Source organism: Orbicella faveolata, unplaced genomic scaffold, assembly GCF_042242905.1.
Source record: "Orbicella faveolata isolate gen_17 unplaced genomic scaffold, um_ofav_v1 contig_4, whole genome shotgun sequence".
NCBI lineage: Eukaryota > Metazoa > Cnidaria > Anthozoa > Scleractinia > Merulinidae > Orbicella > Orbicella faveolata.
Genome location: NW_028301569.1, coordinates 11,110,878 through 11,123,696, shown reverse-complemented (window position 1 = coordinate 11,123,696; position 12,819 = coordinate 11,110,878). Strand labels below are relative to the sequence as shown.

The following is a 12,819-nucleotide window of genomic DNA, read 5'->3' as shown; positions in this document are numbered from 1 at the left end:
TCACTCTCATAGGAGCAACCGCTGGACCGGTACTTCCGCAGTACCGTTAGGTTGCAGAAGAGTCCCGCGGAACAGGAGCCCATCTCAGCCCATCCCGTCATGGGCTCCTGTTTCGCGGCGAGGGTTATGAGAGGGCCGCTTATCAGGGGACTCTGAAAGTCATATTGCTCATATTACGTTCATTCGTCCAGTCGGTCTATTTTATCTCGGAGACGTTTCGGGAAAACCCTCTTCATCAGTCGTAAATGAAGCGTTAAACAAACGTGGACGTCTGTTTTTACAGAAAGGTATCTAAAAATACCACATATAACCACTTTTTGTTATTTTAAACGAATGCTATTCTATTCAAAGTGCTACACAGCAAAAACTTGTTTTTATTTTATCTCAGTTAAGTAAGGTTATTGGAAGGAGACGCCTTTTAGTTGAGGGACGCTTACTGAAAAAAACGGCACTAATCGGGGAGCGCGGACGCTAATTCCAATCATTGCGGCTTCCTGAATAACATGCGAGTGGTCTAAACAGTCACGTGATAAATCCAAAACAAAGGGATATAAGAGGACAGTTTAGAACAAACAAGAAACTAGTCATCTTCCGTTACGACGAACGTTTTTCTTGGTCCCCATCGAAAACTCACAAATTTGCCGTTCACTAATACCGACAAAAGCAGCAAAAGAAACGTTTTTCGCACCCCACCAATACCTTTTCATAACTACTGTATGTCGTATTTTTTTTGCGAACGCGCGTGGTCTACGAAGCGCCTTGGTAACACCCCTACATAAAGCGCGCGGACAAGAGTGTTCAGGGATTTGACTAGAGGGGAACTTGTTTTTAAGGAAGACAATTTCAAATCAATTTCATCTTTTTAGCAAGTTTTTGTTTCAGTGTTGTGTTATAAATGTTTACAGTTTTCCAGGTATTCAGATCTTAAAATTCTCCAAGAAAAAGACAAAAAAAACATAACGCTGTTGCTCTGTGGAAATGTGACTTACCAAATTTAAGTGTGAACACAAGGATCACAGTACATTTAAATTCAAAATACGAATAAAGACTATAAATGCCCCGTGGGGAAGGGACTTCCATCTGAAAAGGTCGAGCTTGCTCTTCGTCTCTCCTAGGGGTGAAATAAAGCTCGAACCACGCCCAGGTTGGTCTCTGTTATGGGTATAATTCAAATTTCCGACGAGCATTAGGCCATCTTCGTATTCCCGGTAATGGACTGGAACTAGCTTGCAACTGAGGCTAATTAATGCGGGGAGTGTTTTCAAATACAAATAGCATTCACCTCTTTTTAATGATATTCCCCGCATGAGCCTCCATTGCAAGCTAGTTCCAGTCCAATACCGAGAATACGAATACGGCCTATTCCGACCTTTACTGATGGGAGTCCCCCGGGGAAAAGTGCACCACTGAAATGCCTTTTAAGAGGTAACCAATAAAAATACAAAATTTCTTTAACCAATTTATTTGTCAGTTATTAGAAAATATCCCTAAAATTATCACACAGATCTCGCTAGAAAAACTAACAAACAAAACATTTGAGTTTACAGTGCTCTTTTTCTTCTACGTGTTACCGTGTTTATCATAATACGATGATCGATTTAGAAATTACAACATAGCTACAACTTGTATCGCCGAAAAATGCTTCACTAGCTACAATAGATCCTAAAGTTTCTACAGTCAGTGATACAAACGAGGGCTTTTTTAACAAAATTTTAATTGTAATAAAATAGAAAACTAGCATTAGTATTGCAAAATGCGACTTAAAACATTCAGGTGCAACCTTACAGTTGTAATGAAAATAATTTCTCCTTCAATTTTTTTAAGTCCTTAATTACAAGACTAGAGTTCTCGTTTCGCGCACGCGCGTGTTCTCGCGTGTTTAAACTGTCACGTGAAAAGGGCTTCCAGGGATGTGCTTATCTGCCCACAGAACTTTAAGGACATAGGTACCAGGCTCCTCTAGGGCGTAATTCACAGCATACACGTTGCTGCCCGTGTGCTTGACGTTGATTTCTTTAGCTGGTATCGCAGGGCCTTCAACACCCACCATCAGGGAACCACGACCAGCATTGCTAGCGTTGACAGTGAAGGAGTTTGGCTGCCCGAGGACAGCGCTATGAAGACCAGTTCCTCGCGAGGTGCACTTGGACGCGTCGCCCGTGCTGGCGTATTTACCATCGGACGGGTAAATCGTTACGTTATACGGGCTCCCGGGGATGTCTTGACCAGCGAATTTTATTCTTATCGTGTACTCGCCTGCTACGACCGGGTTGTACGTGACTTGATAGGTACCGTCGGGATTTTCACTGCAATTCATCTTCACCTTAGCGGGACCGTCTACGGAGAGAGCAAGCGCACCTGAGCCGGCTTCCAGAGCGTTGACAGTAAACTCTGCTGATTCGCCGACCCTTCCTTTGCTCAATCCCTCACCATAAGCCTTGACTTTCTCTGGATGACCTTCTGCCCCGCCTACCCTGATCTTGAACGGGCTACCGGGGATATGAGAGCCATCAAAACGGACATTGACGAGGTGGTCCCCATATTCCCTAGGGGTGAAGCGAATGGCGAAGTTCCCACCGCCGAGTTTGGACACTTGAGCTTCTTTTTCGTCCCCTGAAGGCGCCACGACAGAAGCAGTCACATCTCCTACAGCTGCATTTGTTTGCACGGAGAATGAAGCGGGCTGGTTGACCTTTAATCCGCTCTCGGCGAGGTCGGTGACGTTGAGATCCCTAAAGCGGTCCTCCACTTCCGGCGATACTTGGACCTTGTAAGGACTTCCGGGAATGTCTTCATCCGCAAACCGAATATGACACGTGTATTCCCCGGGCGTGGTGGGTAGGTAGGAAATGTTGCAAGACCCGTCTCCGTTGTCGGTGCATTTGATCTCTGACTTGGCAGGACCTTCGACTGCAATCGCAAGGCCTCCTGGACCGGCATCACGTGTCCACACAGTGAAATCTCCCGGATGGTTCACCACACCTCTTTCAAGCCCAGGACCTGCAGCCACGCATTTTGCAGCCCCACCCCACACTGGTGCCTCGACAAAGACCTTGAATGGACTTCCAGGGATGTCCTTCTTTCTTCCGCTCTTGAATCTAACATAGATAGTGTGTTCGCCGCTCTCTTTCGGCACAAAGCGGATGGTGTACGTCTTCGGTGTCGTTTCGATAATCTCGGACTCGAGTTCCGTTCCGTCAGGGCTTATCACCATGGTTTCAAGATCGTCCATCTTGTAGCCTTTGAGATCAAACACGAAGTCATGAGGCTGAGCGGGAGTGGAACCGAACGTCACAAGATCCTCAAAAACTTCAGACACTCGATGTGGAGGCTCAGAGAACTGATCTGGTGCAGACGAACTCACCTGCAAAACACAGAGGAAGAAAACAGTCAATTCGTAAAATTTCCAAGAAACATATTGTTGTCAGGGAAGGGAGTTTTAAACCTTTTAGACTGGTTATTGAAATATTGAGAACTAGGTTGAAAGACTTTGAATTAGAAATACACATGGGGAGTTTTTACTCGACACATCTTAAACAACGGTAACATTAGGCAACATTATCGCTTAAGGACCTGCATTTTCACTTGTTGACTGACAGGACCTGCAGCGTCTATTGTTTTTAATGACGTAGAGACGCGGCCTGGGTATCATTTACGTGCTCTTGACCAATAAAAACACCGCTTTTATCCGACCAACAGATGGAGTATTGAAAAAGTCAGTTATGCTAGTTGCGCGCGCCCACCCTTTGCAAACAAAAAATACGTTTTGTTGTTGGAAAGGAACTAAAAATTAAAAAGGAAAAATTTCAAGATTCCAACAGCAACGCATCTCTACGGCAAATTTTTTCGCGCAAATGTTGTCCAAACTTTGGTTCTCATACATGACTTTTCCTAGATCGTTCAGTACAGAACATTCACTTTCTTTACATCATTAGCAGGTGCAGTTCACTTGGTATTAACACTTGAAACTCTCACTAACTTTATTTTATTGAAATAAATCTCAATAATTGGAACACAGTTTGGCGTCGCAGTCATCGAAGCCCAACAGAATGTGTTCATGTTTTTGACAATTTATTAGCCTCTTAAGTCGCATCATTGTCACGTTATCAGTCTAAGCTTCCGATTCATCGTTTTTATCTCAATCAATCTTACCAAGTTCTCTTCGACTGGTTGAATTTCATCTCCCGATGGTCGGACGTTTGATGTGAATGGACTTCCGGGTACATCCTCGTCAGCAAACTTCACATTGATCGTGTACTTGCCGGGTTCAACAGGAAGATAATCCACTGTACACGTGCCATCCTCGTTGTCAACACAGTTTATCTCCGCCTTGGAGGGTCCCTCAATTGAAAGACCCAGTCCTCCGTAGCCAGCATCTCGGGTGTTAATGGTGAAAGAGCTGGGCTTACCGGCCACACCGTCATGTAGACCTAAACGAAAAAGTACAAGTTTGAAATTATTGGTCTCTCTGTATAAACGCCACGTACTTGTAATAAATTATTTCAGTTTACATTATTAACTTAAATAAAAAACAACGGTTCTTACCTGGACCCGTGCAGACCACTTTGCTCGGATCAGCTGGGCCTGGACCACTGACCATCACTGAGAATGGGCTGCCATTCACGTGGTTACCAGACTTCTTGACCGTGACGAAGTGCTCTCCAGTCTCCTGTGGTGTAAACGAGACGCTCAATGTGTTATCTGAGTTGAGAGCAAGAGGGAGAGGTTCCTCAGGTTTCCCAGAAGGCCTCTTTAGACTAGCACTCAAAAGACCGTTGTTGTAATCATCCGGGAGTTTTAGTCCTGGGATCTCGAGTCCAACACCGCACGGCCGACCAATGGCGTTTCCAGCCTCGGGGGCGACCACCATGACAGTGAATGGGCTGTTCTTCACGTGTGAACCGTATTTCTTGATACTGATCAAATGCGGGCCAGGCTCGCGTGGAACGAAGGAAGCGAAAGGTTTGTTATCTGATGTTACTCTCAACTTCAGATCTTCCTCGTGGCGGCTCGATGGTCTCTTGAGAGTCGCAGTGAGTTTCTTTAGATCCTCAGGGATGCGCACACTAGGCATATCTAGGAGACAATCACATGGTGTACCAACAGCGTTAACAGCTTCGGCCGCTTCCACCATGATGGAGAAGGGACTTCCTGGCACATCTTTCCATTTTCTGTCCGGAGTCTTCTTCCTGACGCTTATCTGGTGTTCACCAGGTTCCTGGGGCACGAATGACACGCCCAGAGAATTGTCACTGGTGATTTCAAGTTTAAGAGGTTCCTCTTTGGTGCTATTTGGCCGTTTGAGGAATCCTCTAAGCAGATCTTTGTCAAGGTCTTCAGGCAGCTTGACACCTTGAATATCCAGGTTCACATCGCACGTTCGTCCCATAGGATGTACTTCTTCCACCTTCTCTTCCTTCGCTCCAACCATCACGCTGTAAGGACTATTCTGTACATCTTTTTTGTCTTTTCTGAGATGAATCAAATGCTCGCCCTCTTCGCGTGGGGTGAATGCCACGCCCAAGGTGTTATCTCCATTCAGGACAAGTTTCAGCTCCTCCTCTCTAGGACTGGACGGTCTTTTAAGAGCAGCAGTTAGCCTTGGGTAGTCTTCCGGTAAGTTGATATCAGGACTCTCTAAACCTTTTCCGTACGGCTTACCAACGCTTGAAACCCCTTCTGGTGCAGTCACCTTGATAACAAATGGACTACCTTCCACATGTCGGCCGTACTTTCTAATGTTGATGTAATGAAGGCCAGTTTCACGCGGAACAAACGAGCAGCTAAGAGTGTTGTCTGAGTTCAGCTTCACGTCAATTGGTTCTTCTATATCGCTCGATGGCCTCTTTATTGTAGCCTTTATTCTGTTCTTTTCGATATCCTCGGGAAGATTCACATCATCCAAGCTGAAGCAATAGTCTACGGGGCATCCTACGCCCTCTACAGGTTCCTCCGACTCCACCAGGATAGAGAACGGACTGCCAGCGATAGGGCTCTTGTCCTTCTTTCTTTTGATGGACAGGAAGTGCTCTCCGGCCTCTCTAGGTACAAATGACACGCTGATTGTCCCTGGCTGTGGACCGGGTTGTAGCTTTAACGACTCTTCTACCTTACCACTGGGGCGCTTCAGTGTCGCCACAAGATCTTCGATGTCTTCGGGAACTTTAAAATCGAGATCACAAGTGTGTCCGACGGGGTATACGTCGCCAACACGTTGCGCATGTACCATAACCGAGAATGGACTGTTCTGAACTTCGCGTCCGCGTTTGTACACGTGGATCAAGTGCTCGCCGGGTTCGTACGGGATGAACGTAACCGCTAGAGTGCCATCGTCGTTCACGCGGAGAGGTTCCAATGGTTCCTTGCGTCCGTTTGGCCTCTCAAGTTCAGCAGTGACCACGCCCTTCGCGATGTCCTCTGGTCGGAATGATTCGGGGATTTTCAGTTCTACGTCACATGGTTTGCCAACTGTTGGACGAGGAGCGGCGGCATCCAGGTCATCATAGTTAGAGTAGATGTGAGCTGTGAAAGGACTCCCTGGGATGTCTTTATCTGCGAACTTACAGCTGATGTCGTAATCACCTAAAACGAAAAAAGCAAGATGAGTGAGATATGAGAAAAAAGAAAAAAAACTTTCAAGCGAACTGGTTAGAAATAAGTTACTTCATCACAGTCTTTCAGAACATGAACCGGTCATTTGTTTTAATACTCTCAAAATAACCATGGCGTAACATTCTAACGTCGGCCATGGTGTCCAACTCTTTATGACTTTTCTTCGCATTCTCTTCTTTCCGTAAATATTTTTCTCCAGACTTTCTAGATTTCCTTACTCCAAAATCACCGCATTTAAATTCCAATTTATTTTCCCCTTACAGAATCGAACTCGGTGCGCGATACCAGAACCTAATACTGCTTATGAAAAAAGTAAACTGAACCACAGGCTTACCAGGTTCGTCGGGAACGTACTGCACTGTGCACGTACCATCTCCATTATCGGTGCACGTGATCTCCGCTTTGCTTGGTCCGTGAACAGCCAAAGCGAGGCCGCCTGGTCCAGCGTCTTTTGTAACGATGGTGAATTCGCAAGGCTCTCCAGCCAATCCACGCTCTAACCCTGCAAAGTAAGCAAATTTACAGACGTTTGCTTTCACTTTATGTCCATCGACTTGAGACAAGTTAAATTAACCGTGGAAAGGGTGGGAATAAAGAAAATAGAGCCGGGAAGGGGAGAGACATTTACCTTTTCCGTACGCCTTCACTTTATCTGCTCCTCCCTCTACGGCGTCAAACTTGAACGGACTACCAACCAGCGGTACACCGTCATAATCCACGGCGAGTTCATGGGGTCCAGGCTCCTTGGGTACACAACAAACGTCATAGGTACCGTCGTTGTTGTCCTTGACTTTAACAGGCTCCTTTTCACCAGAGGGCGTCAAGAGAGAGCCATTTAGGAGGCCTTCACCAGGGGCCGACTCGGTGGGTCGTGTATCGACGGCGTAGACAAGTTCCTCGTCCACTATTGGCTCCTTATCAGCCTTAGGCTGGCATTTGATCTTGTCGACTTCAACAGGTTTTTTAGCCTTCACTTTGAAGGGACTTCCGGGTACAGGTTCGCCGCCAAAAAGAACATCGACATCGTGACGTCCTTCATCTTCGGGGACGAAGACACAGTCGAAGGTACCATCACCATTGTCTAGAACCTCAACCGGAACTTCCTTCCTCCTGGGGCCTTTGATAACACACTTGGGTACTCCTACATGACGTAAAAACGCTATTGTTAATCTTATGAATTTAAAATAGCTTGAGTTTGTACAGCGTAATTAAGTTCATCAACTCTTATAACAGGCAAACCTTTTCAGTTACAGCCACTTTTTCAATCTCTCTCAAAGTAGGCCATATTTGTATTCTCGGTATTGAACTCTACTTAGCTTGCAATGGAGGCTCACGGGGAAGAATACCCTTTAAAGATGTTAATTTAATTTGCATTTTAAAATACTCCCCGTATTAGCCTCAGTTGCAAGCTAGTTCCACTCCAATACCGAGAATACGAATATGGCCTGTTGCCGGGTATTTAAAGTCTTCATCATTACTCTTCAACTCACTTCTTTCCATATAAAATATTATTCAAAAATCTATTCTGACGCATCTCACCTTTCCCTGCTTTTGTGGTGTCCACTGTGAAGTCATTCTCTTTACCCACAGTGAAAGTATCATCAGGTCCCAGTCCATCGACCTCCACTTTAGACGCGTCACCACTCGGTTTAACCTGGACTCTAAACGGACTCTTTGGAACTCTCTTGCCACCGTACTTGACGTCAACACTGTGGCGGCCTGGTTTCTCAGGTACATATTCCAGGGTATAAGTTCCATCACCATTTTCCTTTACATCTACAGGCAGATCAGGGCCACTAGGCGGCGCTACAGTCGCTGCAATTAGAAAATGATGAGAGCGTCACATCTCCTTTTCTTATAATCCAGAAGAACAGCAAACGTAGAGTAACACGACAACAGAGTTTCTGAGAGCAATAAAAAACCCTGGAAACGAGCAGCTTTCATGACAACCTCGTTCTTAGGGTCTCTCTTCTTCCTGCGCTCCAGAGCGCGGAGGGAAGAGAGAACCTGTGAACAAGGTTGATTCCATCACTATAAAACTTTAAGCAAGATTACCACAAAGTGTCCACACCTGTCAGAGGAGCAGTGCCAGCTTCGGTACAGTCGGCAACGAACTGTACAGGCACATCTGTCAGCGGCGACTCATCCACTCCTGGTCCAGATACCTTGACTTTACTGGCGTCAAAGGGAGGTCCGGCACGGACACGGAACGGACTGTTGGGGACATGCTTGTCGCCGTACTTCACGTTGACAGTGTAACGACCTGACGAGAAGACAAATCAGCATGTTAGTCTTGCATTCGTTGGCATATCTTTGCATATTTCAGTTCTTGTTCCATGAAGGTTTTTTGAGTGATCAGTATGTTAAAAGCATCTCTCATCCATTAATTTTGCCCAAGTCCTCTCCAAACTTCGTTCCTCCCAGATCACTGACTCCATCATTGCTTTATTATTTCTTTTTCTCTTTAAAAAATTTTGGTCGCTTTGAGTGAAAAGAATTCGGAAGTCAAGTTGGAGCCAGTTTATGTCACGTTCAACCCAAGATTACAACTAGCAAATAAAAACAAGTCAGTCCCGAGTATAACTGAAGTTAAATGATTTGCTAAGCAAGGAAAAGAGGAACAACCGCTTAGCGGCAAAAAAAGTACATATAAAGCAACAACAATAACCACACACTAAAACGAACGTGCTTAATTGATAAATATGCGTATCTCACCTTCATCCTCGGGTGTATAATCCACCGTATAGACCCCATCTCCTTTCTCGCAGACAGGCTCAGGTTTAAGGGTTTTCCTATTAGGTGTCTCTACAGTTATGTCCAGGTCAGCATCACCTGCTTCAGAAGTATCTACAGTGAATTCTTGTGGTGTCTTGGAGTATAACGGATTAACACGATCAACACCTGGTCCATAACACTTCACTTTACTTGCATCAACTGGACGTGTCACCTGAGAAATAAAATCAATATTGACTGGGTCTGTCCACATTGTTTAACTATAAGACTATAAGACATCCTATAGAGCGTTTTCACTCACTTGGCCAGCAGACATGCAAATGTGTTCGAACAAAAGAAAGTGTTTACAAAAGAAAATAGTTCAACTCCCACAGGATTGGTTTGGGACATCGACATGGCCGCCGATTCAATTGTTTCAGGACACCAATATGACTCCTGAGACGTTTTGTGAAAACACTATGTTCACTTTATAATGCAAACCTTTGCGTTGAAGGGACTTCCGGGGATGTGCTCATCGGCGAACTTTATATGGATCTCATAATCACCGGGCTCCGTGGGCGTGTATTTCACTGAGCACGTTCCATCTCCATGGTCATTACAAGTGAGTTTTGCCTCAGAAGGTCCCTCGATGGCCAGGCTCAGGCCGCCAGCCCCAGCCCCTTTGGTTTCCACGGTGAAGTCAGCTGGCTTACCCACAAGGGCATTTTCCAAGCCGGGACCATAAGCTTTGCACTTCGTTGCATCCGTGGGAGGAAGAACATCGACCTGTGAATAAAGTGAAAGTATTTTCATTACTTCGAATGGGTTCACAGCGTGCCTTACGTATTTATTCGTAACCGTTACCGTGGTGTCACACAATATCCAACAGGTGTTCCGTTACAAACTGATAAAGGCTTTTAAAAGTATTGTGATGTAGATAAAGTATTGTTCATGTCAGTTTAACTCTTGCTATGCGGAAACGCTAACTAACCTTGAACGGGCTGCCAGGAATGTGATCACCTCCAAACTTAACGTTCAGCGTGTGTATTCCTTCTTCAAATGGTGTGTACGACACAGAATATGTACCGTCTTCATTGTCAGTGACTAAGGTGTCTGTGTGTGCACCAGATGGATTGTCTACTGCCGCCATCAACTGTCCCTCTCCTGAAATAAAGCACAGGTCACCTCTTTAAGCCCCAAGCTTGAAATACTGCTTCCAGTGTTGCGATCGGTGATAGACATTCTAAGACTTTTTTGTAATCCGATCTGCTTTTTTTTCTTTTTTTTGAATTTCCGGTGGCCTCTGTCCGCCTTCACCAGAGTTGAAATATTCTACTTATATACTTATTGTCACACACTTCTTTGATGTATGGTATCAGCGATATTGGGAAAGTTGCATAATGGCGTAACGATATATTTCACGACACCCCATCCCACTCGCACCCGACCACGCCCAACAATCTCCCAAACGTCAGGGGTTCATGACTCATGGGCTTCTGCAAACGCTAAAAACGCAACGCCAGTTTACAAGGGAAGACCCTTGGAAATGAGCCCATGTATTTTTCCGCTAGCTTAATCTTACCGGCAGATTTACAGTCGACATCAAACTCAGCCAGTTGATCGATAATGGCCGTCTCCAGTCCATCGCCTTGAGCCTTGCATTTTCCAGCATCACCAGGCTTGGCAACCTCCACAGGGAAAGGGCTGCCGGGCACAGGGCTACCATCAAATTTCACATCGACCTTGTAGGCTCCTTCCACCGGTGCCACGTACTCACACTTGAATGTGTCTTTTCCTTCTTCGGTCACTTCCACATCCACAGGACGCCCACGTTCTATAAATAGAAAAAACGACGGCCTTGTCTTATACTTCATTTGGTTACCAAAGAAAGGTTAGACTACGAGTAGTCCCTCTTTCGCTTAGTCCGTCGTGTAGACGCGAAAGAAAACCGCGAAGAAAAACATTCTCATCCAAACAAGACAGAAAGATACTTACTGACTGGTTCCACTTTCACGTGAACATCTCCCTTTCCGGCTTCAGAAGCATTAATAGTAAAATAAGTGGGCTTGCCAGGTTGCACTCCGGTTGGTTCAACCCCAGGTCCCGTCACTTTCACTTTTGACGCGTCAGACTTGGGCGAGATGGCAACTTTGAATGGACTTCCCGGCGCATGCACTCCACCGTATTTGACGCTGACTTTGTGGTTACCTAAAAAAATTACAGAACAAAACTTATGTTATTCGAAATGATCTGAATTCAAAAATACAAGCGACCTTCAAAGGCGTGAAAAGAAACCAGATGCAAGTCTTCCTTATTAAGTACCTTTTACTTCTTTTTTCGAGGAAAGTTACAACCGAGACAAACAGCCAATTGCTACAGCTGTAATAAGCGCAACCAGTTAAAAAATATATCTGAAATCTGTTGCAGATAGAAAGAGCGGGAAAAACACGTGACTTGAGTCAAACGCAGGAAAAGCGAAGTGAAATACATTAGAGTTTTCACAAGACACCCAATTAGGTAACGAGTTTTGCAACGCGTTTGCTAACGTTTTTGTGATGCGTTTTTTAACGCAAACGCCACAAGCACTAGAGAATAACATCCTACCTTTCTTTTTGGGATAGTAAGTCACAGCGTATATTCCATACTCCTCTTCATCAATGTCACACTGAACAGGGCTGTTCAACTCATCCACTGCTTCAACCTTCAGTTCCGCATCTCCAGCCATGCGAGTGTCAATATCAATATCCGCTGGCTCACCCGCGCGTATCCCGGGCTCAATTCCAGGACCTTCAACTTTGACCTTGGAAGCGTCGAAAGGATAAGAGATCCTCGCTTTGAAAGGACTCCCTGGGATGTGCTCATCGGCAAATAAGATGTTGATGACGTAATCGCCGGGGTCTGGGGGTAGGTAAGTGACGTCACATGACCCATCACCGTTGTCTTTACACTCAATCTGCGCTTCTGATGGTCCTTCAATGGTCAGCCCCAGGCCACCCTCGCCAGCTCCTTTAGTTTCAATCTTGAATTCGTTGTTCTGATTGACAAAGCCCTTCTCCAGGCCTGGTCCATAAGCACGGCACGCTGCGGAGTTGGTCTGGCAGACGTTGACTCTGAAGGGGCTCTTAGGAATACTTTCAGAGTTGAAAGTGATGTTCACCGTGTACGCACCGACTGCTGTTGGATAGTACACCACAGAGTAAGTTCCATCTTTGTTGTCAGTGATGTCCGCTGGAACCTTCTTGCCGTTGTTATCGATCACTCGGACGTCAACATCGCCTTCTCCAGCCTCTTTGGTGAAAACTGTGAACTCAGCTGGCACACCTGAAGAAACAAACACTCTCATGCTATTTCTTGGTCTCTGAAATTCTTATTCCTTAACCCTGCACTTCATAAAGTGAATTGAACGAAGGTCTGGGATCCGCCTTTTCTTCGGAACATGTTCGTAACACTTTCATAGCCCGATTGTCAACGAAAAGTTTCCGAAAAAAAAATTGG

General features: G+C 45.5%; 1 protein-coding gene across 3 annotated transcripts in view; it reads right to left on the bottom strand.

Moving 5' to 3' along the window:
- Positions 1-1,446: 1,446 nt before the first annotated feature.
- Positions 1,447-12,819, bottom strand: part of LOC110059522 (filamin-A-like) — a 30,184-nt gene continuing 18,811 nt past the window's right edge. For all 3 annotated transcript variants that reach the window (XM_020766219.2, XM_020766221.2, XM_020766222.2), the window contains exons 8-20: positions 11,929-12,645; positions 11,320-11,532; positions 10,907-11,158; positions 10,316-10,488; positions 9,826-10,110; positions 9,328-9,559; positions 8,684-8,875; positions 8,152-8,427; positions 7,241-7,753; positions 6,947-7,114; positions 4,546-6,582; positions 4,153-4,430; positions 1,447-3,364 (exon numbers count right to left, since the gene is read on the bottom strand). In XM_020766219.2, coding sequence (XP_020621878.2) covers positions 1,880-3,364; positions 4,153-4,430; positions 4,546-6,582; positions 6,947-7,114; positions 7,241-7,753; positions 8,152-8,427; positions 8,684-8,875; positions 9,328-9,559; positions 9,826-10,110; positions 10,316-10,488; positions 10,907-11,158; positions 11,320-11,532; positions 11,929-12,645 — 6,821 coding nt within the window. In that variant the 3' untranslated portion in view covers positions 1,447-1,879. The remainder of the gene's footprint in view (positions 3,365-4,152; positions 4,431-4,545; positions 6,583-6,946; positions 7,115-7,240; positions 7,754-8,151; positions 8,428-8,683; positions 8,876-9,327; positions 9,560-9,825; positions 10,111-10,315; positions 10,489-10,906; positions 11,159-11,319; positions 11,533-11,928; positions 12,646-12,819) is intronic.